We start from the raw sequence: 23,650 nt of genomic DNA, 5'->3' as shown, positions 1-23,650 counted from the left end.
CAAACACGGACTGCGCAAGTGCTTTCTGAGAAAGGAGGGTCCAGTATCTGCAGCTTTCCTTTTGCGCTTTACCCGTAATTTTTTTTTCCCTTTTTCCCTCGCTGTCTTATTTCTTTTTTTCTTTCTTTTTATTTTCCCGCCCTCCACCCGTTGTTTATTGAGCAAACCTAAAGCCATCATGAGAACGGGAAGGCAAATGAAACCGAGAGGAATCCTGACATGCTGATTTGCCTACAGCTACAAAGACGGTGAGAAAGAAATGCTGGTTTCCGTAAGAAGGAGGGGGGAGGCTTGGTGTAACTGGACAAAGAAACCGACCTCATGGAGGGTATGGGAAGTTCAGCAGGTACTTTTGCCACCTTTGTCTCAAATCATTATTGTCTGACTCCTGACTCTTCACATATTCTCTGCGTTTCCACTCTCTCACCAAACTCCCCAATTTTCCCCGAAAACCTTTGCTCTCGATTGTCTACACAAAATGAAAGGCTCCAAACGCAAGCAGCCCGCAAAGAAAAAAGCAATCAGGCAACCCGCAGAGGAAAGGACCACCAGGGTATGAAAGCAATCCAGAAAAAATCCCGTCGACAAGCTCATGGAACAAACGCTGAAGAATTGTTCGATTAGCAAACCCGCTCGAAACGGAAAGTCTGCGTTCAAAAGGAACCCTCTGGGTCGGAGAAGTCTCCTCGACCTGAGATTACCGAGGATGAGCTCACGGCCCATGGAAAGACATGCTCAGAAAGTGCCCCTGCTACTTCTGAGCCAGAAGCAAATCATACACCAGATTTGGAGGAAGGAATCACTGGCTTGGATAGAGAAGAACCGGTCATGGAACAGCTTGGATACCACACGCGGGTGAATTCGTTTCTGGAAGGCGGCCCCGCAGGCTGGATCGATGGCGTGCCCGGTAACTGGCCCAGTATGTTCAACAACCTGTACGCCTTTACGTCAGGATTTCCACTGTCATTCGGGATTGAAATGGAGGATTTCAACAAATTGCCCAAGGAGGACAGACAAGCGATCCTCGAGAGCGTAAAGGGGTATGTGATTCAAGGAGACGTGGACGAAGTAGCCGCGCAGTTCTCAGAAAACACGTATGATACATTTTCTGAATGTTTGCTGTCCGCGTTTCTCTCGGACTATGTCCTTAGAGCACTTTGGGGGGGCAACGGTCGGTTTTGGTGGTTGGAGTCTGACACGCGGGCCAAAGACACACAAAATGTGCCATCTGCATTTGGAGGACAGCTCAACAGCCTGTACCAAGAGTTTGTCAAAGGTATTTACTCTCTTCCCTGACACTCTCGCGTGGATGAGTAGCTAAACCGTATCGCGTAGCTCACAGGCATTTTGCTTATGTTTGGGCAATGATGACCATCCGCCTATCCACCATTACCGACATGGAGCGAGGCAGAGACTACACCTTTGGAAAGTCTATGGATGAGCGCCGACGGTCTCTTATTCGATCTACCATCATTCCTGATCTCCTCTCCAAGAAGACAATGCAGCTCTTGCTGAAAGACGCCAAGTCGCCTGCCGTTTCGGATAGGCTGCAGGAAGGGCTTGAAACGCAGGCAGAGAATGCAGCTCTGATGTATTCCTACCCTTACGCTATCAGGTTTGAAGGCATTGAGCTGCCGTCCAATTATGTCGATCTTCCCGAGCGCGTGCGGACCGAATACAAACATTACTTCAAGGGAGACGATGACTCGCCATTGCACGGGAAGAAAGTGCTGGGAATCAGGCAGCCCGCTATTTATCGACAAGGGACGTTCCGCTCACCCAACGATGAGGTGCTCATCTCACCAGGAACATTCGTTATCAATTGGAATTACCAGGATGGTCGTGATATAGGAAAGTAGGAGGGCCGATAGAACACAGCAGCTTTTGTCCGGGAATGCTTTGGGAGTGTTGGAAGTCCTCCAGGAAAGACGAGCCTCGCGGGGAAGGAAGGGTCGATGTCTGGTACTTGGAATTGGGGAGATTGGCTAGTGTGACTCAAGTCTTTATTCGTCGTTACTATCAACGTACTCCGTACTATGCATCTGTTGTTGAAACCTGGGACATGACATGTAAGCCTAGATCTCTTAGGGCACTGTAAGGCACGAGGCGGGGCTGGGGATGTGGCTTATGTAAAAAATGTCGTGGCTGGTCCAACGACAACAACGTCCAGCAAACCGTTCCTTTTGCTATCCCCATCCCCTTGTCCAGCCGCCCTTCCTTTCTCTTCCTCAACTTCCCCAATCTCCTTGTTTGACTTCACCTCGCTGGATATCTGTGTCTGGTGTGTCTCCTTATTCGGCTTAGTGAAAGCGTCTCTATATCTCCCTTCGTTGGCGCTCTTCTTCTCCCCCTACGACGAACAGACACCGTCGACAGGCGTCATGGCGACAACGCCGCCCCCTTCAACATTGCGAATGCCTCCCACTCCTCGACATGGGGCCGGTTATGATCAGTATGAACCATACTCCACACGACACTCTGCCAGACTGGCTAGTCAACGAGCTTCAAGAGAGACCCGCTCCACGCCGCCGCCTCCCTGCTTTCCATCATCGCACGCCTACTCGAGACCAAGAAAGACCAGGGAACAAAATGATGACCTTGACGCATTGTCTCCGCCACGATCCATTTCCGGCTCTCCCCGAAAATCGAAGTCGGACCGAGTCGCTGAGTTCACCACGGCGCATTCACTACGCGAAGTCTCCGAACTGGACAAATCGGATCCTTTCAATACCACCGAGTCGTCTTCCACCAACAATCATCGTCAGTCATCTCGAACAATCATGACTGAAGGAATGCTACCCACGCCCGCCAAAACGCCTCGGAAAAAAGCGGTTGGTGATGCCGGCTCGATCGCACGAACGCTTTTCCCTCCACACCCCCCGCCGAGTTCTACGCGTGGCAGGAAAGGCAAGAAACATACCGGATTTTCTCTAGACAGCTTCAATGAAGACAATGACCAAAACGGATCCCAGATTCAAATATACACCGACTCTCGTGACCGCATACCGGAACTGGACGCAAGCGAGGAGAATCCTTTCAACAACAAGCCCGTCAAAAGTGATCCTCACACACGAACTTCAAGACGTCGGGAAGGTCGCATGGAGCGCGATAAAGATATCAACGAGTCTGTTAAACGAAGCGATGGCATGGTCTACGTCTTGTAAGTTCCTCTTCACTCCTTTCTCCACCTCTCCTTTCCCTACCAATCAAGGCTAATGATGGTCACAGCCGCGGCAAAAAAATGTTTCGGAAATTCAATGATACACTCGACAGTGATGGAGAAGACGATGATACCGATGACGGTCTGGGTCTACTTTCGGCTCGCCCCGATCTCATCGACCCATCTTCTTCCCCTCGCGTTCGGCCTCTGACTCGCTCCTCCATCAAACCTCGTGTGCTATTCCCCAATGCGAATGACCGCGCCCCTCGAGAAGAGCCCGCCGAAGAACTGGATGATGAAGAAGCAGCCACCGATATCGAGGACCAAGCGTTTGCCTCTGATGTAGCAGACGACCTGGACAACGACGACGTGAAAATGGATCAGCGACCGACTACCCCGGATCTGAACCCCGCTTCGCAAACCACCTCGCCTCGCGTAGGGACGATTCGCTCACTGCGTTCTCGAGCCAAGCGAGAAGATACCGAGCAAACTCAGACGCCTGCAATTCCCGAGGCCAAGAAAAAGCGAGCTAGCCCATTCGATGGTTGGTTGCGCAAAAAGCAAACTCCTGCCGCTGCCGCGGCCAAGCCCAAAAAGCGAGATGCAGAAGCTGCAAACAGCCCCGGTGGCCCAGCTACCAAAAAGACAAGAGGCAACAGAACCACTGTCTCATAATGAATCTGACGTGGCATTCCTACACCTACCTGCTGCAACGGGTCATGAAGCAAGCTTGTGGTTTTCTCCGGCGGTGTCAATACGCGGCGTTCTGCGTCCTGGAATCTTTTTTATTTCTCTCACTTTATTCGGTTTCAATCCCCTCTTTGGTTTATTTTTTGCTTCTCTTTCCACTGTTCTGGAAAGCCAGCGCTATCGGTATTCGATCTTAATATGTCCGGGTGCTCAATACGATCTGTCTTTCCCACCCTGCTTCTGCTCATCCGGAGGAAACAGAAGATCGGCTTTCCTAAAGGAACCATGGAAAAGCGAGCCGCCCGGATAGCGTACATAATCGAGGAAGCATTCCTAGTGCACCTCGTTCAACTCAACAAAACTTCAATCGGATATATGGCAAAGGCGATGGCAACGGCGATGGGTACTGGTCGAAGGGTGGGCTTTCAATTGGGTTTATTCTATTCACTGAGTTTGGCTGGCACAGCAATGACCGGATGGCAAGGTCGGAGTTTCTTTATGTCTCTTTCTTTTCTTTTCTCTTTTCTTCGGCCCATTTTTTTGCTGAGGCGTTCCCTTCTTTTTTCCTGGTCTGGAATCATCGGGCCTTCTTCCTACCTTGTTTGTTTCCTTCGGGGTTTTCTGTTTCCTTCGGTCAAATTGGTTCAGTTCCCCTTTAGTTTTTAGCTTAAGTCTAGATATCCAACTCCAAATGAAATCGAGATCATCATAATGATTGTCTTCTTGGTGGCGGTTAGTTGGCTATCTAGTCTCTTGGCTATTCCGGCCTTGACCTGTCTTTGTGGTATCTTCGAAAGGGGTAGCTTATGTCCGTTCTTCTGATATCAAGATTGAAATATATCGACGGTCCGACTCGGTCCATAAACTAATCCGCCAAGTTAGTTCCCTCTCCTCCTCCCAGCGCCCGTTTCACTTTTCGTTTTGTAGTCTACTTCCAGTATTGGAATGATGACAGGGTGGGAAAAGCTTACTCAATCACATGCGCATGTCTTCTAGTACTAGTTCACCACGGAGTCTGTCTTGATGTTCTTCTCTCTTATTTATCAGCCTTGGAGGCGATACCTAGGCATGACTACGGATTAGGGAGTTGATAGGATTATGAGGGAAAATCAAGTACAGATAAACTATACTCCATAGTCCGGCTAGAAGCAAATACATCAGTTTATGCATACACGCAAAAGGAGAATTCAATCTCTCCCCCCGTCCCTTCTCTGTCGAAGAATGAGGAACAATACAAAGAATTGATCAAAAGACGCCAGAAGCTCCATAAAATATAGTCAATAATACATATAATGAATCACAAGAAAGCTCACCGTTTCAGAGGTAATGGGAAATGAATGAAATTTCAATAGGGAGATAGGTAGTGAGTGTGAGTCTCGGTCGTGCACGAGAAAAGGGTATTTTCGTAACAACATAATGGTGGTTTGTCTCTGTTTTAACAAGTTCTTTTCTGTCTTGGTTTGTCCAAAAGGTGAAATTACCAGCTCTTTTTTGCTTCTCTGGCTTTCTTTGTATCGTGACCATGCCACATTTCATTTCCAATGCATATCATATGAAATCAAAATCGCAACACCAGCTGGGAAGGAGTGATCAATGGTAGGAAGATAAAGAAAGAGAGGGAATGATTGGATTATGAAAGAAGGAAAGAGTTTTCGAAGATGCAATTGTGGCAGCGTGTCAACTCCACTTCAATGCCACATGTTTCTAGATGATTTCTAGCTCGTCATCGTCATCGTCGTCATAAGTACGTTGGGTCATGGCTTCGGACTGGCCTCCCAGGCTGTCTCTGCCAGCCTCTTTGATGCCCTTGGCCGTTATAAACCGGGTCTTTTTCACACCACTGCCATGCGGCCGATCGCCATCGTGGGTGCGTTTCAACGGTGTCAGTTTCACATTGTCTGCTCTGCGCATCCCCAACAGACCGAGATTGTAGGCTTGTTGACCGGTCGACTTAGCCTTGTCCTGTGAGGACTTTTCTGGCTGCTGTGTTGGGTTGTTTTCCGCGTTACGGACACGCATGTATTCGGCTCCTATTCCGGGGCCACGAGAAGTGGACAGCTTCTTTGCAATTTCTCGTTCTCGTCTCTGTTCCACGAGGCGTTTGCGGAATTTCTCTTCTTTGCTCTCTGCGCCACGGCCCATCATGCCCGCGGCCAGGAAAGGATCATCGTAGTCAGCATCGATCAGACTAGCCGCAGATTGTCCAGGATGTCTATGGGCAAAGGCATGACTATTATCGTTTCTCGACTTGGGCGCCGGCGCGACGTAATATGTTGACTGCGTTTGGAAGTCATATTGGGCGCCATTAGGCTTCAATCCGTTCCTGTTGCCGGCACCTGCAGCCGCTCCTCCTCGTTTTCCTCCACCCCAGAAGCCAGTCCGCGGGCCCGAGCTCCCCCCGGGGCCGAACATGCCGGTTGCACCATTGACACCCATGCGTTGGGACTGCGTGCGGCGCACCTGAATATCAACGTGAAAGTCGCAGAACTCGGTTTTCCGGCCGTCCACCCACGAATGACAGGTTTTACCGTCCTTCCTGACAGCCTTACAGAACCCGATGTCCTGCGCATAGCCTACCTCTAATACTGTGTCATCAGAAGATGAAAGCGCAAGACTGAACTTGTTTGTGTCAAGTTTGCTTCGAGGGGGTGGCATGATAGTAGGGTTCAGAATGGCCACAACGATGCCCTCTGAGAGTCTGTAATAACGCGGAAACGCAGTATCGAAAAGGAAAAGATCGATGCTCCATTTGAGGTCGGTCAGCGTGATGACCATGTAACGCTGTGAATTATTCAGTCCGTCATCGAAGGGATCAACCTCCTTCGCAGAGACATTTTTCGACTCTTTCTTCTCTTTAGGATCTGATTTGGAAGCCACAATGCCAAATACAACGAAGTCGCCGTCGATATCTTCTGGTAACTCAAAGGCTGGTCCTTTCACCTTCCGAAGTAGGTCTGGAATTTGTAGAACTGTTTTGTCGGCAAGTGTTCGAGACAGGAATGAATGAGGTAGAATGCGGTTGGAGAGATGTAGGGAGGAGAATGCCTCAAATTTCGACGCATCGGGCGCCTTCTCAAGCGAGTCTTTCCCGTTTCCATGCTCAGAAGAGGTAGCCTGTGATGAGCCTTCGGGTAGGGCCAAGGCGCCAGATTCGGAATTGTGGTTACGCCTATGGAATTGAGTCCTTGAAGCCGTGGAATCGGCGCCTCCGCCGGTTTTGTGTGCACTGGGCGCAGTGAGGCTCCTTTTCAGGGCTGGCGGTTTGCGCTCATGATATGATCGTAGAATATCCTCGCGGCTAAAACTTTCGGCCTGTCGATTTCTCGTTGGCGACCGGAGAGGGGATTTTGCTCGAGCCTCGGCGGCGGCTGCCTTGAATCCTTCTACCTCCGTCTTGTCGAATTGAAACGCCGTGCTGCGGTTGATCTGCAGCCTTTCAGCCCGTTCCTTCCGCAGTTTATCAGCCGACCTGCTTTCAGCCATACGTTCGCTAAAGCTCTTGGGTCTGTTTCCGTCTGCGCCTGGAAAGGATTGTGTCTGGGATACGGGGCCATCTCGACTGCCTAGACGACTGGTCGGCCGGCTTGTGGCCGTCAATGGAGGGGGTCGCTTGAGAGACACGTCGCTGCCCTTCCGACCTTTATCGATTCCGAGAATAACTCGCCGGGGGGACACAGGATCAGCCGCTGGAGCTAGTCGTCTTGTTGGGGATAGCGGGACCTGAACCTCATCTGGTGGTAATCTCGGGTTCTGACTCTTCGAATTTTGCTCGTGGGTCCGTGATGAGAAGCTCGAAGCTGGTCGGGGAAAAGGTTCGTCATCCTCGTGTGCAACTAGTCCCGGCGCAGAAGACTTTCCGCGGCTCTTCTGAAGTTGTTTCAGCTTTAATCGCGCTTTAATGGCCGCTAGTTTTAATTGTAAAGTCTCCTCGTCCTCATCCTCGTCGAGGTCTTCTACTCCATCCTCTAGGAGGCGGTCTGTCTTGCTTCGGAGGTTTGGCGTCGTGCTTGAATGTTTCAACGGCGACCCGAAGACTTCTCCGCGGCGTTGCATGTCCTGAAACTTCCTGCGACCGCTCGGGGAGCTGAGAAGAGCCTCCCGAGGGGATTTGGGCGGCCATGAGGTCTCGACCACTGCGATGCGATGAGATTGGGGTCAGTCCACGGTCGGGCCAGGGAAATCGGGGATCTCCGTACTCACTGCTGACCATCGCTCGTTGGTTATGTTAATGCCAATGCCACCTTTTTCGTAGTTTCAACTTGAATCGGAGTGTTATACAGGGCGGGCCATGATCGCAGGGATGCGGGGAAGGGAGATTCAACAACCAACAAAATGATTGTTGTTATGGGGAATCCGGTCCTTATGGATTGGATGAGTCTCGGCGCTCTTCAGGCAAGGGCGACAAGTTCTCGGTGATTGGCCGCGGGGAAGCGCGTGTCGCGTCGGGCGGAACGCGTCAAGTGCGCCTGTCTCGTCGTTCGATCTCTTTCAGACCCTCTGGACCGGCTTCAATTGTTCCCTATCCACGTCCTGTTCCTCCCATCTACCCTCAACTGACCATGCGCACTCGCTCGACAGCTCCCGCGGAGCAGCCTACCCCCGATTCAGAACCAGAACAACTTCTCCCTTCGCCCCCGACAGCCGAGCGACCCAGCAAGACCTTTATCCTCCCTTCAGCAGCCACCGACAATGCGCGGCTCCTCCGACTTCCCAACCCGAGAACAGGCGAACTGACCCGGTACCTTTTCTGTCCGAAACTCGGGATCCACGAATTCACGGCCGTCGCCGCTCCCTCGCACGTTCCGCGCAGTATCCTATTCTCCCACAGCCCAGAGAAACATGTCGCGCCCACAAGGGGGAGTATCTCGAAGGCGGCGCAATTACTCGTCGCCACCCCGATCGATGCGATGTTCTTCATGATACCCATTCTATCGACTTCTTCCAAGGGTCTCTTCCAGCCCCTGGATGACATCCTGGACTCGCAGGACGAGCTCCCCAAGCACATGCGCCATGCGCTTTTCGACGAAACGTTCGAGCCGACGTTGCAGGCGCGCGCGGAAGCTGTTTGCGATTTCGTGGAGGCAGGCGATCAGAAGATGTTCCGGTTCAATGAGAAGAAGCTTCTCGGAGAATTGATCGCCAAGGCCGAGCGCATGGTCGCGCAAGGTCTGCCAAAGAGTCTGGAGGAGCGGTTCGTTCGTCAGGCACTAGCGACTCCGCTGATGGCTGTGAAGCGCGAGAATCCGGTGGCCAAGGGAGTCTCGTCGGAAAACAAGGAAAACGAGGCAGGGGAGGATGACGACTCCGAACAACAGAGGGAGACCCCGTCGACGACCAACTCAAACTCGAGTTCGAATCCAGTCTCGGATGAATCGACCCCGGCCACGGAGTCGCCGCCTGACGAGCCGACGACACCAGAAGATGTAACTCATCTCCTGCGGATATCCACGGCGCTGGCTTTCATGAAAGAATCCTACCTTTCTCCTGCCCTGTGCGCCAAGATCGACGAACTGCTCGCCAGCCCAGACACCCCGATTGATTTCAAGCCCTTAACCGACCACCTGAAGCATATCGCCGATCTTCGCGCCGAGGCATTAGCGTCCCGATCCCTGGGTGACTTCAGCCGTAAACGCACCGCCGAGGACGATGATGCTGCCGAGATTCGCGCAGAAAAGAAACGCCGTAAGGAAGAAGAGGAGAAGAAGAAGAAAGCGGGAGAGTCTCGGGGAGTCAAGGACCTGAAGAAAGTCAATACTACAGGGATGAAGAAGATGAGTGACTTTTTCACCAAGGCTGCTGCCAAGAAGAAGTCTTAGCAGCGGTCATATTGACAACGTTTTGTGACTGAAGAGCATTGCTGCTCGATTTAGACGGCATTTAACGGGGCGTTGAGCACTTGCTCAGTACGACTATGATAATACATCTTGTCTATACACAGAGACGCTTACCCACGCAGGCTATCTCTGGCTTGGACCGTAAACCAGGGTTTCAACGCTCGCCTCCTCGCCAAGCCCATAGTAGCTCGGCCGATCTAAAGACATCTTGGAGGAAGGGCGTCATAGATACGAGACTCCCCACGACCATCATCTAGAAGTGGAGTCCATCTGTATACTGTGTACAATACTGTTGGATAGAAACGGTATGAGTCATGTTGGGCTATGAATATCCTTCGTGGACGCTCAACCAAAAGGCTGGATTCCAAATCAATTTGGAGCCTATTCAAACTAATGCAAATGTTCATTATGATATTTTTTTCCCTTTTATGTTTTCTTTGTTGTTTTTTTTTGCAATTTAGATCTTGACCTGATCAATGGCAGCCCCCGTGACCCTGTCAAAACAGTTAGTGAATGGCAGTTAGGGATGGGAAAGAGGGTCAGTCTATCGTAGCACGTACATGAAGGATCCGTTCGAAGGCTTGCTAATAACCATGGCCTGAGCCAATTTCTCCTCGCTAATGTCCGGGAACTGCTTGAGGTAGTACTCCTCCTTCAGGGCCTTGGTTACCGCCTCGACCTTGGACTGCGGCAGCATGTGGACGGTGCAGCCACCCCATCCCGCACCGGTCAGACGGCTGCCCCAGGTGCCAGCGCGACGAGCAATGGCGCAAATGTCATCCACCGCCGGAGCACTGCACTCGTACGTTGTGCGGCAGGAATCCTGCGATTCGTTCAGCAGCTGGCCGAGATACTGGATGCGTCTGTCGTCGAGAGTTGACGCCTTAGCGAGGCAGGCCTTGAAGTCCAGCACGCGACGGGCCTCGGTGAAGCAGTGCAGAGCGCGCTGACGCAGGAGGAATCGATCGGCCTGCACGGGGAACGAGGAAAGGTACTTGGCTTCGACCTCGGGCACAGTGGTGCCGAGTAGTTTGGCAATCTCCTCCCGGGTGTATCCTTGCTCCTGGGAAAGCAGCTCCATGGTGGTCTGGATGACAGAGTCGATCTGGTACTCGAGAGGGTCGCCCAGGCGGCCCTCCTTGCGCATGAATTCCTCGTGGAAGTTTCGCAGGCTGTATCCGAGCGAGCTGTTATCCTTGGGCAGGGTCAGACCGTGCTGAGCGGCGAGAACCACAGCGGCCAGGGTGCACTCAGCCACACGCAGGTTATAGTGACGAGGGGCCGTCTCGGCCTTGTTAGAGGTAACAAAACTCTGGGCCATGAGGAAGGTAATCTCCTCCGCAGCCTTAGGAATAGGGACGTGCTGCACGGAGAAGTTCGGGAAGAACTGAGTGTACAGCAGGTATCCGCGACGAGAGAAGATGGAGGCAGCTTGGTCCATACTATGGAAGATTAGGGAATGAAACAAAAGGATCCTAATCTGAAGAAGCACTGTTCAACTTACCCTCCGGAGTAGACACCGACCGCACGTTCCGAAACCACAGCCAAGTCCAAAAGATCTTGCTTAGAGACGTTGTGGTTGTTTGCCTTCATGACTGCAAGGGCACTCGCACAGACGAAGGCCGCGCTGCTGGAGATTCCGCCACCGGGAGGCACGTTTCCATCCACCAAAACTTCCACGCTCGCGGGAACGAATGTGCCATCCTGCTTCTTGTTGCGCAGGGTTTTCAGCGCTCCCAAAAGGCCCGCCTTGAAATAGTTAACCCATTCGTGTTTCTTAGGATCGATTTCAATATCCGTGTCCCGAGGCACGGTGAATTCGCGCGAGGGGAACTTCTCTGGGTTCACGTTGGCAATCTTCACGGTGGGCTCCGAGGCTGAGGGGACAACCTTGACGGCCATGATGACGTCGACGCTCACGGCGGTGGGAAGGACATCGTAGAGGTTGTAGTCGATATGCTCTCCGATGATGTTCACGCGACCCGGGCTACGGGCGACAAACTCAGGTCGGTGACCGTAGGATTTGGCAAACTGAGAGACCAGTCCCTCGAAACGTGCCTGATGCTCTGGGGCCACCGAGTTGGCGGAGGCGTCGTCCGTTGCGTAGACCTCAGCGATGGATTCCGTCTGGGGAACGAGTTCTTGTGGGGTGGCCATGGCGGGGTCAGAAGTATGATAAGAAAAAAGTAAGGAGGAACAGGAAGAGAAATCGAAGAAGCCGACTGGGTATCAGGAAGTGAAGAGCCGCGAACACAAGATCAACAGAAAAAGAGAGAGGAAGAGAAAAACGAAAAGCGAGGAAGGGCAGGGTCTTACGACGTTCCTGGGAGCCCCGCAATCTGGGATTGAATGAAAGCACTTCGGAAGTGGGGGAAAGTCGGAAATGACGGACCCCGAACGATAGTGCCTGGGAGCCTGGTGGCCTGGCAGCCTGAGTGGTCGGGCTGGCCTGGAGTGACCCCACGATTTCGCTTTCTCGGTTCGCTACGGCTTTCCTCCGTCCCCCGTGTAGCCCTCGTGTGCTCGGCATCGTCGCTCTTTCCTGCCTGCATGATCCCGATCTCTCGGGATTGGGGTTAATTGGTTGCGATGCCTGCAGTCTGCATCCTGCCTGCTCCCTGCCTGCAATTGCGACGGAGACGGTCGACCCTGACTGACTGGCACGGGGTAATTTCCGTGGAAACAATTAGACCGAAATCCCGAATGATCCTTGGAAATTAACCGAAGCCAAACCGTGCAAATTCCATCCTAGTTCTCACCGGTGGACTCCATCTTCCGGTTCCTCGGTGGATTTCAATTCCTCCCCCTCAGTATCAAACTCAGTGTATATTGGGGCAATAATACTAGAATTTAGTATGAGATATTAATCCCGCCCACTCCTATGATTGACCAGGATCCTGGTCGACATAACTAGCTGGAATTAGTCTGGTCGTGGCTGAAGCCAAGATCAAGTTTCAAGAGCAAGCGTGAAAAGCCAAGGCAAGCTTGATGCACCACGTTGTACATATGAAAACCGGGAAGGCTTGCTACAGCGATAATTCTTGCTCACCGCAAGCCATTGTTGCAGATAGCTGTATTATGAAACCGTATACGATCATCCTTCCGACGAGAAAGATACTTTCTTGCCTCGTTCCTTGGGTCTGACCATTCATTTCTCATGCTCATATAGAGCGTTGGTCAGATATAGAACTATCCTGTATAGACGGTCGGCATGCCGCAAACAGGCCCTCAAAGATCCAAGCAAAGAAACTTAGGTCTTAATGTATTTGGGCCCTGTGCATTCATGCATGGAACCCTTGCGTGTCAAGACGTGTTGCAGAAAGCAATGTCGGCGACTGTGACCAAATGAGAGGATTGCATTGCTCCTCCATGACGCGGTTCAGAAATAAATCTCCAAAAGGATGCCCTTCATCACCATTATACTCTGTAGGAATCCTTGATTCCCCTTGTGTTTTTCGGTAAGAGCAATCTCCTCACAAAGTACTCCTACCCTGCGATGCTTGGGGCTCCGGAATCGGGGAGTCGTAAATCACTCTGCATAATGCAGAAAGCGGAGATGACATGACATGACATGACCTCGTCGTGATTACTCTTTCAGTAAGCCAGCATAAATAATTTGCACAGACTCCGGCTCCTGAGATCATTCTCGCGGAGATGGTCGTCAAGCTGCTATGCCGGAGTAGTTGTTGGGGACCGAGGGTAGGTACCGTGCAGAAGACACACCTGGAACCCTTCCAGGCTAGATCAGCTGATCTGGCCGCGTACGGTCGCCGATGATCGGAGACGCTGGGGGTCCCGGACCAATCAAACTCCCGAGATTATTCGACCCCGACGCCACTAGGCCGAGGACGGTTAGAGCGTCCAGGTGCTCTCCAGAAGTTTGAGTCTTTTCTCGTCCGGCCTTAAGGCACCTCTTACTCACACTAGATCCGTCGACTCTTCTTCCCCTTGCCAACCCTCTTCCTCTACAGTCTGCTCCTTTCCTGGCCTGGCAGTCATCCGCCGTAAAGATGATGCCTCTAAGACCATCGAAAAGCGCCATGCGCGCTCTGCACTCGCAGAGATGTTTTGCCTCTGCCAGAAGACCGTTCACGGCCATCTCGCCCCACCGCTTTTCTGCTCAGAAACGAGTCCAGAGCACCGCTGCTGCTCCCGCCAGGTGAGTCAACCACCTTGGAGCAGATCCCAATGTCAATTGGTATCGCTTTGGCTAACTTGGCTTTGTCGTACAGCGAGGCTAGACCCGTCCCCAGCCCTGCCTTCAACCAGGAACCCCAGCGCAATGGAGTGTCGCCGCTGCAAAACCGACAGGTCCCCGAGTTGGACGACTCGTACGTTGACCCCGTGCAATTCACCTCGAAAAAGTAACTAGAACAAGCTTGATTAACCTGGGTGGACGGACAGGTTCGTCGGACTGAGTGGTGGAGAAATCTTCCACGAAATGATGCTCAGACTCGGTGTCAAGCACGTCTGTGAGTCATTCTTACATCTCTATTTTTTATGTTTTTCTTATTATTTTTTCATGTTTCTACTATTTAGCCCGCTGTTAGATGGTTTACTGGGCATTGTAATACTAATAATTTACCTAGTCGGTTACCCTGGAGGCGCCATCCTTCCCGTTTTCGATGCCATCTACAACTCCAAACATTTCGACTTTGTTCTTCCCCGACATGAACAGGGTGCCGGACACATGGCGGAAGGTTACGCCCGCGCCTCAGGTCTCCCAGGCGTTGTTCTCGTTACTTCCGGCCCTGGTGCCACCAACGTTATCACCCCCATGCAGGACGCCCTGTCCGACGGCACCCCGATGGTTGTTTTCTGCGGTCAGGTGCCCACCAGCCTGATTGGCACCGATTCGTTCCAAGAGGCAGATGTCATTGGAATTTCCCGGGCTTGCACGAAATGGAACGTCATGGTCAAGTCCGTTGCCGAACTTCCTCGCCGCATCCAGGAGGCGTTTGAGATCGCCACCAGCGGCCGTCCCGGTCCCGTCTTGGTCGACCTTCCCAAGGATATCACCGCGGGTATCCTTCGCAAGCCCATCCCGATGAGCAGCACCATTCCTTCCCTGCCGAGCGCCGCAACGATGGCGGCCCGCGAAGTCAGCATGAAGCAGCTTGAAAGCACCATCGGCCGCGTTGCTCGTCTCGTCAACGTTGCCAAGAAACCCGTCCTGTACGTCGGTGCGGGTCTCCTCGCCCGCCCGGACGGCCCTCAGATTCTGAAGGAATTGTCCGACAAGGCCTGCATTCCCGTGACGACTACTCTGCAGGGTCTCGGAGGCTTCGACGAGCTCGATCCTAAGGCCTTGCACATGCTGGGAATGCACGGATCTGCCTACGCCAACATGGCCATGCAGGAGGCCGATCTTATCATCGCCATCGGCGCTCGTTTCGATGACCGTGTGACCGGTAACATCTCCAAGTTCGCCCCCCAGGCCAAGCTCGCTGCGACCGAGAACCGTGGCGGTATCGTTCACTTCGAAATCATGCCGAAGAACATCAACAAGGTTGTTGAGGCCAACGAGGCCGTCGAGGGTGACTGCGCCGAGAACATCCGTCACCTTCTTCCCCACCTCAAGTCGGTGTCTGAGCGCCCGGAATGGTTTGCTCAGATCAATGACTGGAAGGCCCGATTCCCCTTCTCTCTGTACGAGAGGCAGGTGGAGAACGGCCCGATCAAGCCCCAGGCTTTGATCGAGAAACTCAGCGACCTGACTGCTCATATTAAGGACCGCACCGTGATCACTACCGGTGTTGGTCAGCATCAAATGTGGGCCGCCCAACACTTCCGCTGGCGTCACCCCCGTACCATGATTACTTCCGGTGGCTTGGGCACCATGGGTTACGGACTTCCTGCCGCCATTGGCGCCAAGGTTGCTCGCCCTGATGCTCTTGTCATTGACATTGACGGTGATGCTTCGTTCAACATGACTTTGACCGAGCTGTCCACCGCTGCCCAGTTCAACATTGGCGTCAAGGTCCTCTTGCTGAACAACGAGGAGCAGGGCATGGTCACTCAATGGCAGAACCTTTTTTACGAGGACCGTTACTCGCACACCCACCAGAAGAACCCCGACTTCGTTCCCCTTGCCGAGTCCATGGGCGTGGCCGCCCAGCGTTGCAGCAACCCCGCGGAAATGGAGGAGAAGCTGAAGTGGCTGATCGAGAGCGATGGCCCCGCCCTGCTTGAGGTCTTCACCGACCGCAAGGTGCCCGTGCTTCCTATGGTTCCTGCCGGAAGTGCCCTGCACGAGTTCCTTGTGTACGACGAAGGTATGTCCCCCTGATTATTTCTTTTTGTGGGTTTCCCCGAATGAAAGCTGACCTCGTTGTTTCTCTTACAGCCAAGGAGCAAGAAAGAAAGGCTCTGATGAAGAAGCGCAACGTGAAATTTTAAAGCAACCGCTTCAACGACGAAATTATATGCCGATGATTTGTAGTTTTTAAAAGTGCCTCTTTGGTCATTCTCCTGTTGATATCCACGGCGTTTCTGGCAGGTTCTGAAAACGCTGCATCACCACGTTGGACCGCCTTGCTCGGTGCGAGGACTCGGCCCGATATGATGCAGGGCATTTGAAGCAGCGTTTCCCGTCAGTGTGATTGCAATCTATCTATTCAGTAGGTCTTGCTGGGTCCGAGTTCTCGTGTGAAGGTTTCCGCTGTTTTTGATCCTTTTCTATTTCTTTCTTGTCTTAATAAGATGCATATCCGCCAGTTCCCTTTCCCGGGATCAATTGGTCGAGAAACACTGATTGTTGATTCGGAAAACTAAGGGAAAGGACGCGGGAGAGAAGGAAAAAGAAAGGCAAGGAAGAGCAGACAGCCAAACCCATCAGCCGACGTGTTCTGCCTGTCCTCGAGATCTCCTTTTCTGTATATAATCTCTGTGTTTTTGTTTCTAGTATATCGGAACATCGGGTCTGTAATAGGATGTCAATTGTTCATAATGCCTGCTCTCTGGCTAGCGTCCACCGGAATCCATACATAGTGCATGCCGCATACTCTGCCTTACAGTGTCGATCGTAATCTTCACTATAGTTACATGAATCCCAAGCTGGCCGAGTCAAGGGCCCTTTCCGGCTCCGCGGCCCCACAGCCCCACGTGACCGAACAGGCAGCAGGAAAGGCCAAAGCCAAAGCCGCGGTTCGCATCCGAGGAAGGCTTAGCGGTGCTGGGGGTCTATCGTTCCTTTGTTCCAACGTTACACAGCTGCCCGCTTCTCTCTCCGCTCTCTCTCCTCTCCTCCTTCTCCCCCCTTTCCCTCTCATGACCTTCAATCACCTCGACCATTCCTTCGTCCTCTCAAGGATGCCACCTTCCGTCCTTTGCCATTAGAACAGTTGGCCCTCGCTTTCTCATCTTTCTGATCGCTTTCTGCAACATTTAATAACCATGGCGTCTCTCCCGGACGATTCGACCACCTCGGATCAAATGCAATCATCCGATAGCCCTATGTCCACCGCCCGGGACGAGGAGATCTCGAGATCGGATAGGGATAGTCCTTCGTCCACCGAATCGACCGGCGATACCGAGACCGTTTCCCCCAATCAGCCCGAGGAAGGCGAATCTATCAGCGAGTCCCCGATCTCAACCCTGAGTGCCGTTGACTCATCAAATGACGAACCCCGCAAATGCTGGATCTGTTATACCGACGAGACGGAAGATTCGCCTATAAATCCCGAATGGCGCTCGCCGTGTCCCTGTACCTTGACGGCCCACGAAGCTTGCCTTCTAGACTGGCTTGCTGACCTAGAAAACCCCCAATCCCGCAAACGCAACGGCCGCAATGCCAAGATGATGTGCCCCCAGTGCAAATCCGAGATCGTGGTCTCGCGCCCGCGCAGTTATATTGTGGACATTGTTCGATTACTTGAGCGGTTCGCCGGTCGGCTGGTCGTACCCGGTATGGTTTTCACACTGGCGGGGACAGTTTGGGCGGGATGCTGCGCGCACGGTGTATATTCCATGTACTTTGTTTTCGGGACAGAAGAGGCGCGGCAGATTCTGGAAGAGACCGCAGATGGCTCGTGGAATTCGGGCCTCAACCTCGGATTACCGCTCATCCCGTTGGTATTGATATTCTCGCGAACCCGGTTCGCCGAAGGCTTACTCCCTGCCATTCCCGTCCTATTGTTCGCCACGCACAACCCCGGTCATGAGCCGGAGCTTGACTTTTGGCCCCCTAGCCCGGCCATGACCTTTGCGGCCCTTCCTTATATCAAGAGCTTCTACAGCGCAATCTACGAGCGATTCTTCGGCAAATTGGAAAGGAAATGGATTCTCGAAGTGCAACCACGCCTGTCCGATGTCAACGAGTTTGATGATAATGCGCCCCCCGAAGCACAGGGACCGGCAGACTTGGTAAGAAACGATGATGGTGGGCGAATCATGGAATTTGATTTTGCGTTACAGGTTGATATGGTTGGCATGGGAAATGGTGGCGAGGGAATCCATGGGGGCGGCGCAGAGGCGCAAGGAGGGCCACCAGGGGAGGAGCAAGGCGCGGGTGCCATGGGAAATGAACAGGCCATGGGTCTGGTTCGGCGCGATGGCCTCATCCACGAGACCACCAACCTCGCCGACTTCGTCCTCGGAGCACTTGCGTTCCCCGCCATATCTGCCTCCGTCGGTGGACTTTTGAAATACGTTCTGCCGAAGACTTGGACGACGGCGCCCTCGACTCTTGAGCGTGGTCGCCCGGGCCTGCTGCAGAGCCGATGGGGCCGCAGCGTGATTGGCGGCTGCGTTTTCGTGCTGCTGAAAGATGCATTGGTTCTCTACTATCGATGGAAATTGGCTCAGACACATCGACGGCGAAAAGTGCTTAATTACGATCGGGCCAAGAAGCGAGCGGCCCGGCAACGATCGACCTCTTGAGCTTGGTGGGTTCCGCTTCTCTTTTACGACTTAACCTAAGTGTGACGATGCATCTCCACGGCGTTTTTCTTTCTTCTGGAGTTTGGGACACAGGATGTTTGTGTACTTTCTGCCTCTACACTCTACTCTTCGTCTTTCTGATATCCCCACTCTAACCAACTCGAAGTGCCGCAGATAGGGAAATGAATTTGAATACAGAGGATGCTATCGTAATGAGTGGGATCGCGGTTTGATTTGTCAATATTTAATCGTTGAGTCGTAAGATCGAACCGCAGGAGGCCAACATGGGCCTTCTTGAATGACCGACCAGCCACAGGATCTCCCAGGAACCGGAAAAGCGTGTGGCGCAGCCCCACCGGGGCTATATCGTCGGTTTTATAAATGTCGTTCTATACAGATGATCTCTTTCCTAGGACACAATGCTTCTGACCGATGCTTGAATCAAAATGAGAATATCGGTTCAAAACACGTATCATGGCGACAGCAGGAACCACAGCCACTGAAATTCGAAAATCGATCATTTCTACGGTGGCCTCGATGAACACGCCGAATTCTTCATCCTCCCACCCTGCTAGCTTCATGTCCATCGTTCATGGCGATCGAGGACCTTTCAAACGTGACTGAAAAAGCGAGGGTTCCTAAAGGGCGGTCACGAAGAATATTCTGGCATTCTTGATTAGAACTCGTGTCGATCTTTTCGATTTGCGTCATACCAAACTCTCTCCTCCAACCTTCTACAAGCACCCCATCATCACTACTACCACCAGTTACACTCAACTTTCTAAGCCAGCAGCCATCAAAATGGCATTTGACCCTTCAAACGACATCCCCGCCCTCACTAATAAAGTCATCGTCGTCACTGGCGGCAGCGAGGGTCTCGGCAAACAGACCATCCAGCAGCTGGCCCAGCACTCGCCCGCAAGGATCTACCTCGCCGCACGCAACCCGACGAAAGCCGAATTGGCCCTGCAAGAAATCCAATCTAACGTAGGACCCGACTGTGCCCCAGTCTCTCTGCTCACGCTGGACCTCGCCTCGCTGAACTCGGTCAAAGCCGCGGCGGCGGAGGTGCTTGCCCAAGAAACCCGACTCGACATCCTGATCACGAACGCCGGCATCATGGGCGCCAAGGGCGTCACACAAGACGGATATGAGATGCAATTCGGGGTCAACCACGTCGGCCACGCGCTATTCATCCGGCTGCTCCAGCCGCTGCTCCAGAAAACCGCAGCGCGCGAGGACGCCGCACCTGGCGAAACACGCTGCGTGGTGCTGGCCTCCGAAGCGGAGAAGTTCGCTCCTCGGACGGACCCCTATCCGTTCGAGAAGCTGCGCGGCCCCTGCGATGACCTCTCGGCCTTTACGCGCTACGGCATCAGCAAGCTGGCGAACCTGCACTACGCGGCGCAGCTGGCCCATAGGTACCCCGAGGCCGAGACAGGCGTGCGCTTCGTCTCCCTACATCCCGGCGCCGTCATTACAAACCTGGGGGATCTGATGCGCGGGTGGCCGCGCACCGAGAAGATCATGCGCAAGGTGGCCGCCCTAGTACTCGGTATGGTGCCCGTCGAACGGGGCGCCTGGGGCCAACTATGGGCGGCGACCTGGCCGGTTGGCAAGCAGACGGAGCAACTGGGGGAGCCTAAGGAGGGAACGTTCTACTGGCCGGTGGGGGTGGAAGGTAAAGGCAGCAAATTGGCGTATGACGAGGGAAAAGCGAGGGAGTTGTGGGAGTGGACGGAGAAAGAGCTGGAACCGCACCTTTCGTGAAGTTACATGGATCGTCTAATTTATTTGAGGATCTCTAAATTGTAATATACCAAACTATCTCCAACATAATCGATCGATCATTATACTTATAGTCCCAGCTTTACCTTTATGGTAGGTCACCCACCTCCACGCTAATTGGCCCAACTAGCGCGCGCCAACCACACTAACTAGGTAAGTTAAGACACCTTACATAATCGCAACTTCAGCGTCTCCGAAAAGAACTCAAGACGGGATTCCGAGCAAAGCAATCAACCACCCCCCAAAAAACCACCTCTACAACACGCCATGCGTCCCCTCTCGCCAGTCCTCGCCTCCTTGGCGAATGTCTTCCGCATTCCGATTTCCCAGACCCCGTCGCGTCCCGCCATCGGTCGAATCTGCAATGACGCTCTCGTCAACAAACCCGTTACGTCGGCCGTGCAGGGCATGACCGCGCGGTCGTTCTCGACGACGAATGCCCTGTTGAAGCGCTCGAAGGGTCCCGGACCGGATAAGCGAGTTAGTATGTATATTTTTTTTTTCTTTTCTGTCTCGGGTTTTGGGGAGTGTTAAGGGCCTCCAATTGGCTTTCTGGACTACCTACACCTTTACCTCCTCTCTATCCTACTCTACCCTCTTCTACAAACCCCAACGCAACTCAATGCTAACGCAAAACTAGCCCTAATCCGCTACTTCCTCTGGCACCCGCTCACCCCCCGCCCCCTCCGCTTCTCCCGAACCCGCTACCTCCGACACTGGACGATCCACCGCGCCTGGCAACTCTTCCAGGGCCAGCAGCGCCGCGCACACCAGCTCGAGCTGCAGCGCCAGTACCAGGCGATGGGGGCCGCGTGCGAAGAGCTCCGCACGGGCGCGGGCGACGGCGGCCGTCTGTTCCGCAAGAGTATGATCAAGACGGGCGTGTTTCGGGATTTGTTTCCTATTGAGTATGGGCGGTTGCAGACGGAGGCGCCGAGTAAGGAGGGGTGGAATCATGAGTGGAAGAGGGTGGAGAGGAGGTAGGCTCCTTTTTTTTTCTTGACTGGCTGGGGTTGATTTGGGGGGGTATAAGGCTGGTTATCTAGCTGAGTTGGGTGGGGAGATGGGATGGGTTTGTGCTGTTACCTGTCTGTCTAGGTACCTAGATTTTGCTTGTTTAGATATTTTGTATGTATGTACTGTACAGTATTGAAGTTTTTTGTGTTTGTGTTTCTTGGATAATTGCTCTCATGATAGATGCTGAACTTTATTGTAATTCTAAATTCTCAAGTTTACTGGCTGGGATATAGGCAGTATACATATAGCAGTACACAAGTATAGCATATATTGAATAGCAACTCGCAAACAAAATAACATAGATCAGTCGCTAGACAGAGCAGATAGGGAATGAGCTAGAAACATGTAGAGATCAAGCGGTATAGAAAAGGAGAGACGGAATTCATAAAGGCGAAAACGAATAAAACCACTCGCTCCAAAACACAAGTACAAGCACAAAAAAAAAAAAAAAACAAATAACCCAGACCAAAGGAGAGAACTTGCAGATAGCGGCAGAAGGAGGGAAGGGAGTCAAGTAATAATGCAACGGCTTGCAAGCGAATCAGTCCCGTGCCGACCAACAGATTGGAGTTTTTTTGCGGGTTTCTTCTTTTCACACGGGACCACACCCCCAAGCCAGAATGAGACAGACAGGAATAAACGTAATTGCGATCGAATATCCACCCAAACGCCGGCAATGCAAAGAATATACTGGTTCAACATATCGTCGACGATCCTCCACTTGCATATTCACCTTCACCTATTCACCGATTTTTGGTAGATTCAATTTGACAGACTCGCAGGACGGACGTTGAGCGCGAGCACACACGGAAGAGCCGGGCACGATTCCATCGTCGGTACGTAGTTCGACTTGATAATTCGCGTCCCCTTATAGCACAATACAGCACGAGCTTTTCCGCTTGTCGAAGGTGAGAAGCGCCGCTCGAGTAGCCGCTTCAAACACGTCGTCGACGCCCTCACCCGTCAAGGACGAACATTCGAGGTATTTCCGGGCGCCGATCTGGGTGGCGGTCTCGCTTCCTTCCTTGGGCGTCACGAACCGTAGCGACTTCTTTCGCATCTCCTCCACCGCCTGCGTGTCTTCGCGGAGATCTTTCTTCAATCCGACCATGATGATGGGCACGCCGGGGCATCGTTCGTTGGCTTCTTCGATCCACTGGAAGTACCTGTTAACCGCCGTCTTCTCTTCTCTTTGTTCCGATATGCAATGGAAATAGCGTGACAAACCTTGTGTTTCACGTTCTCCAACGAATCGGGCGTATCCACGGCAAATCCAATCAGAATCACATGTGCCTTGGAATATGCCAGCGGACGTAATCGCTCGTAGTCCTCTTGACCGGCGGTATCCCACAACGCCAATTGCACCGATCGGCCATCGACTCGGCAATCCGTCACGTAGTTCTCGAACACCGTCGGCACCTAGATTTCACGACGACAAGTCAGACGATCTGTTCGGGGTTCGCGGAGGGAAGGAAGGGTAGATAGGAGAGGCCGAGGGCACGCACGTAATGCTATCAAGAGAATCAATCATTAGCCGGCACTGTCTTTCGATCTAGCACGTCCTGAACAGAACAGGCAGACTTACTGTTGGGAAATACCCGAGGGTGAAGACACTCAACAAACTAGTCTTTCCGCAAGCACCGTCCCCAATGATTACCAGCTTTCTACATTACACCACACCCAAGATCAGTACGGATGACATGACACACGACACAAGAAGACAAAGACGTTTTATCCCGGACTGTTCCCTCCCATGAACCAACCAGACGTCACGACAGGGGGGAAATGGAAGGGTGGGAGTGAAAAAGAAAAATCGAATGACAGGTGCACGTCAAAACGGTCGGGCTTACTTCCCCCGGCTAGGCATCACGGGCACAACACGTACCTTCGCATCACATTGTCGTTCTGTTGTTGTTGTTGTTGTTGCTGCTGTTGCTGTTGTTGTTGTTGAGCCATTTTTAAAGGACCAGGAAGTGGGGATGGAGACCACTAGTTAAGAGAACAATAATAGTAACAGAAGGAGAGAATAAGAAAAAAATATAATATAAAATAAAATAAAATAAGATAAACCCTTGAAGCGATCTAGGAGGGAGATGCCACGGACGGAAAAGGAATGCGACCCAGGTAGGGATGGCGAGTGAACGCTGGTCGGTTTGGCCTTGTCGGAGAGATCGGGGGCAAGTGAAATTAGGCGCCAGGGAAGGCCTAGGTCAGGTCGAAAACGGGGGGAATGGCCTCGAGGAATCGACAAACGAAGACAAGGAAGGGGAAGCCAGTAATG

General features: G+C 52.6%; 10 protein-coding genes across 12 annotated transcripts; 7 read left to right on the top strand and 3 right to left on the bottom strand.

The window, feature by feature from the left end:
* Positions 1 to 478: 478 nt before the first annotated feature.
* Positions 479 to 1,943, top strand: LDX57_001620 (uncharacterized protein; the record flags this gene model as incomplete). The annotated part of the gene is made up of 3 exons (XM_046083269.1): positions 479 to 553; positions 625 to 1,276; positions 1,336 to 1,943. The coding sequence occupies 3 exons, from the start codon at positions 479 to 481 to the stop codon at positions 1,857 to 1,859; spliced, it is 1,251 nt and encodes a 416-aa protein (XP_045939226.1). The 3' UTR covers positions 1,860 to 1,943.
* Positions 1,944 to 2,381: 438 nt separating this feature from the next.
* LDX57_001619 (uncharacterized protein) lies at positions 2,382 to 3,835 on the top strand (the record flags this gene model as incomplete). The annotated part of the gene is made up of 2 exons (XM_046083268.1): positions 2,382 to 3,160; positions 3,229 to 3,835. The coding sequence occupies 2 exons, from the start codon at positions 2,382 to 2,384 to the stop codon at positions 3,833 to 3,835; spliced, it is 1,386 nt and encodes a 461-aa protein (XP_045939225.1).
* A 1,719-nt stretch (positions 3,836 to 5,554) lies between these two features.
* On the bottom strand, positions 5,555 to 8,060 carry LDX57_001618 (Mcm10/DnaG-type zinc finger protein; the record flags this gene model as incomplete). Its single annotated transcript, XM_046083267.1, has 2 exons — positions 5,555 to 7,983; positions 8,051 to 8,060. The coding sequence occupies 2 exons, from the start codon at positions 8,058 to 8,060 to the stop codon at positions 5,555 to 5,557; spliced, it is 2,439 nt and encodes an 812-aa protein (XP_045939224.1).
* A 349-nt stretch (positions 8,061 to 8,409) lies between these two features.
* On the top strand, positions 8,410 to 9,666 carry LDX57_001617 (uncharacterized protein; the record flags this gene model as incomplete). The annotated part of the gene is made up of 1 exon (XM_046083266.1): positions 8,410 to 9,666. One exon carries the CDS (start codon positions 8,410 to 8,412, stop codon positions 9,664 to 9,666), a length of 1,257 nt encoding a protein of 418 aa, XP_045939223.1.
* Positions 9,667 to 10,141: 475 nt separating this feature from the next.
* On the bottom strand, positions 10,142 to 11,841 carry GAL1 (galactokinase galE; the record flags this gene model as incomplete). The annotated part of the gene is made up of 3 exons (XM_046083265.1): positions 10,142 to 10,178; positions 10,245 to 11,126; positions 11,189 to 11,841. 3 exons carry the CDS (start codon positions 11,839 to 11,841, stop codon positions 10,142 to 10,144), a joined length of 1,572 nt encoding a protein of 523 aa, XP_045939222.1.
* Positions 11,842 to 13,358: 1,517 nt separating this feature from the next.
* On the top strand, positions 13,359 to 16,833 carry ILV2_1. Of its 3 annotated transcripts, XM_046083262.1 has the most exons (5): positions 13,359 to 13,843; positions 13,917 to 14,015; positions 14,089 to 14,156; positions 14,274 to 15,959; positions 16,031 to 16,833. In XM_046083262.1, exons 1-5 carry the CDS (start codon positions 13,695 to 13,697, stop codon positions 16,081 to 16,083), a joined length of 2,055 nt encoding a protein of 684 aa, XP_045939219.1. In that variant the 5' UTR covers positions 13,359 to 13,694; the 3' UTR covers positions 16,084 to 16,833. The 3 variants fall into 3 exon arrangements, with proteins under 3 accessions (XP_045939219.1, XP_045939221.1, XP_045939220.1); XM_046083264.1 differs by having other exon boundaries at positions 13,608 to 13,843; positions 14,274 to 16,833; XM_046083263.1 differs by having other exon boundaries at positions 13,608 to 13,843; positions 13,917 to 14,156.
* Positions 16,834 to 17,079: 246 nt separating this feature from the next.
* LDX57_001614 (RING finger domain protein) lies at positions 17,080 to 18,564 on the top strand (the record flags this gene model as incomplete). The annotated part of the gene is made up of 1 exon (XM_046083261.1): positions 17,080 to 18,564. One exon carries the CDS (start codon positions 17,080 to 17,082, stop codon positions 18,562 to 18,564), a length of 1,485 nt encoding a protein of 494 aa, XP_045939218.1.
* Positions 18,565 to 19,365: 801 nt separating this feature from the next.
* On the top strand, positions 19,366 to 20,334 carry LDX57_001613 (uncharacterized protein; the record flags this gene model as incomplete). The annotated part of the gene is made up of 1 exon (XM_046083260.1): positions 19,366 to 20,334. The coding sequence occupies one exon, from the start codon at positions 19,366 to 19,368 to the stop codon at positions 20,332 to 20,334; it is 969 nt and encodes a 322-aa protein (XP_045939217.1).
* Positions 20,335 to 20,619: 285 nt separating this feature from the next.
* On the top strand, positions 20,620 to 21,336 carry LDX57_001612 (mitochondrial 54S ribosomal protein mL40; the record flags this gene model as incomplete). Its single annotated transcript, XM_046083259.1, has 2 exons — positions 20,620 to 20,836; positions 20,993 to 21,336. The coding sequence occupies 2 exons, from the start codon at positions 20,620 to 20,622 to the stop codon at positions 21,334 to 21,336; spliced, it is 561 nt and encodes a 186-aa protein (XP_045939216.1).
* Positions 21,337 to 22,237: 901 nt separating this feature from the next.
* On the bottom strand, positions 22,238 to 23,325 carry rho2 (putative Rho GTPase Rho 2; the record flags this gene model as incomplete). Its single annotated transcript, XM_046083258.1, has 5 exons — positions 22,238 to 22,525; positions 22,597 to 22,788; positions 22,875 to 22,880; positions 22,955 to 23,033; positions 23,255 to 23,325. 5 exons carry the CDS (start codon positions 23,323 to 23,325, stop codon positions 22,238 to 22,240), a joined length of 636 nt encoding a protein of 211 aa, XP_045939215.1.
* Positions 23,326 to 23,650: the final 325 nt, after the last annotated feature.

The sequence above is a fragment of the Aspergillus melleus genome (genome assembly GCF_016097325.1).
Source record: "Aspergillus melleus strain CBS 546.65 chromosome Unknown contig1, whole genome shotgun sequence".
Classification (NCBI taxonomy): domain Eukaryota; kingdom Fungi; phylum Ascomycota; class Eurotiomycetes; order Eurotiales; family Aspergillaceae; genus Aspergillus; species Aspergillus melleus.
The sequence above is the reverse complement of the archived record's forward strand: the minus strand, read 5'-3'. Positions and strand labels throughout refer to the sequence as shown.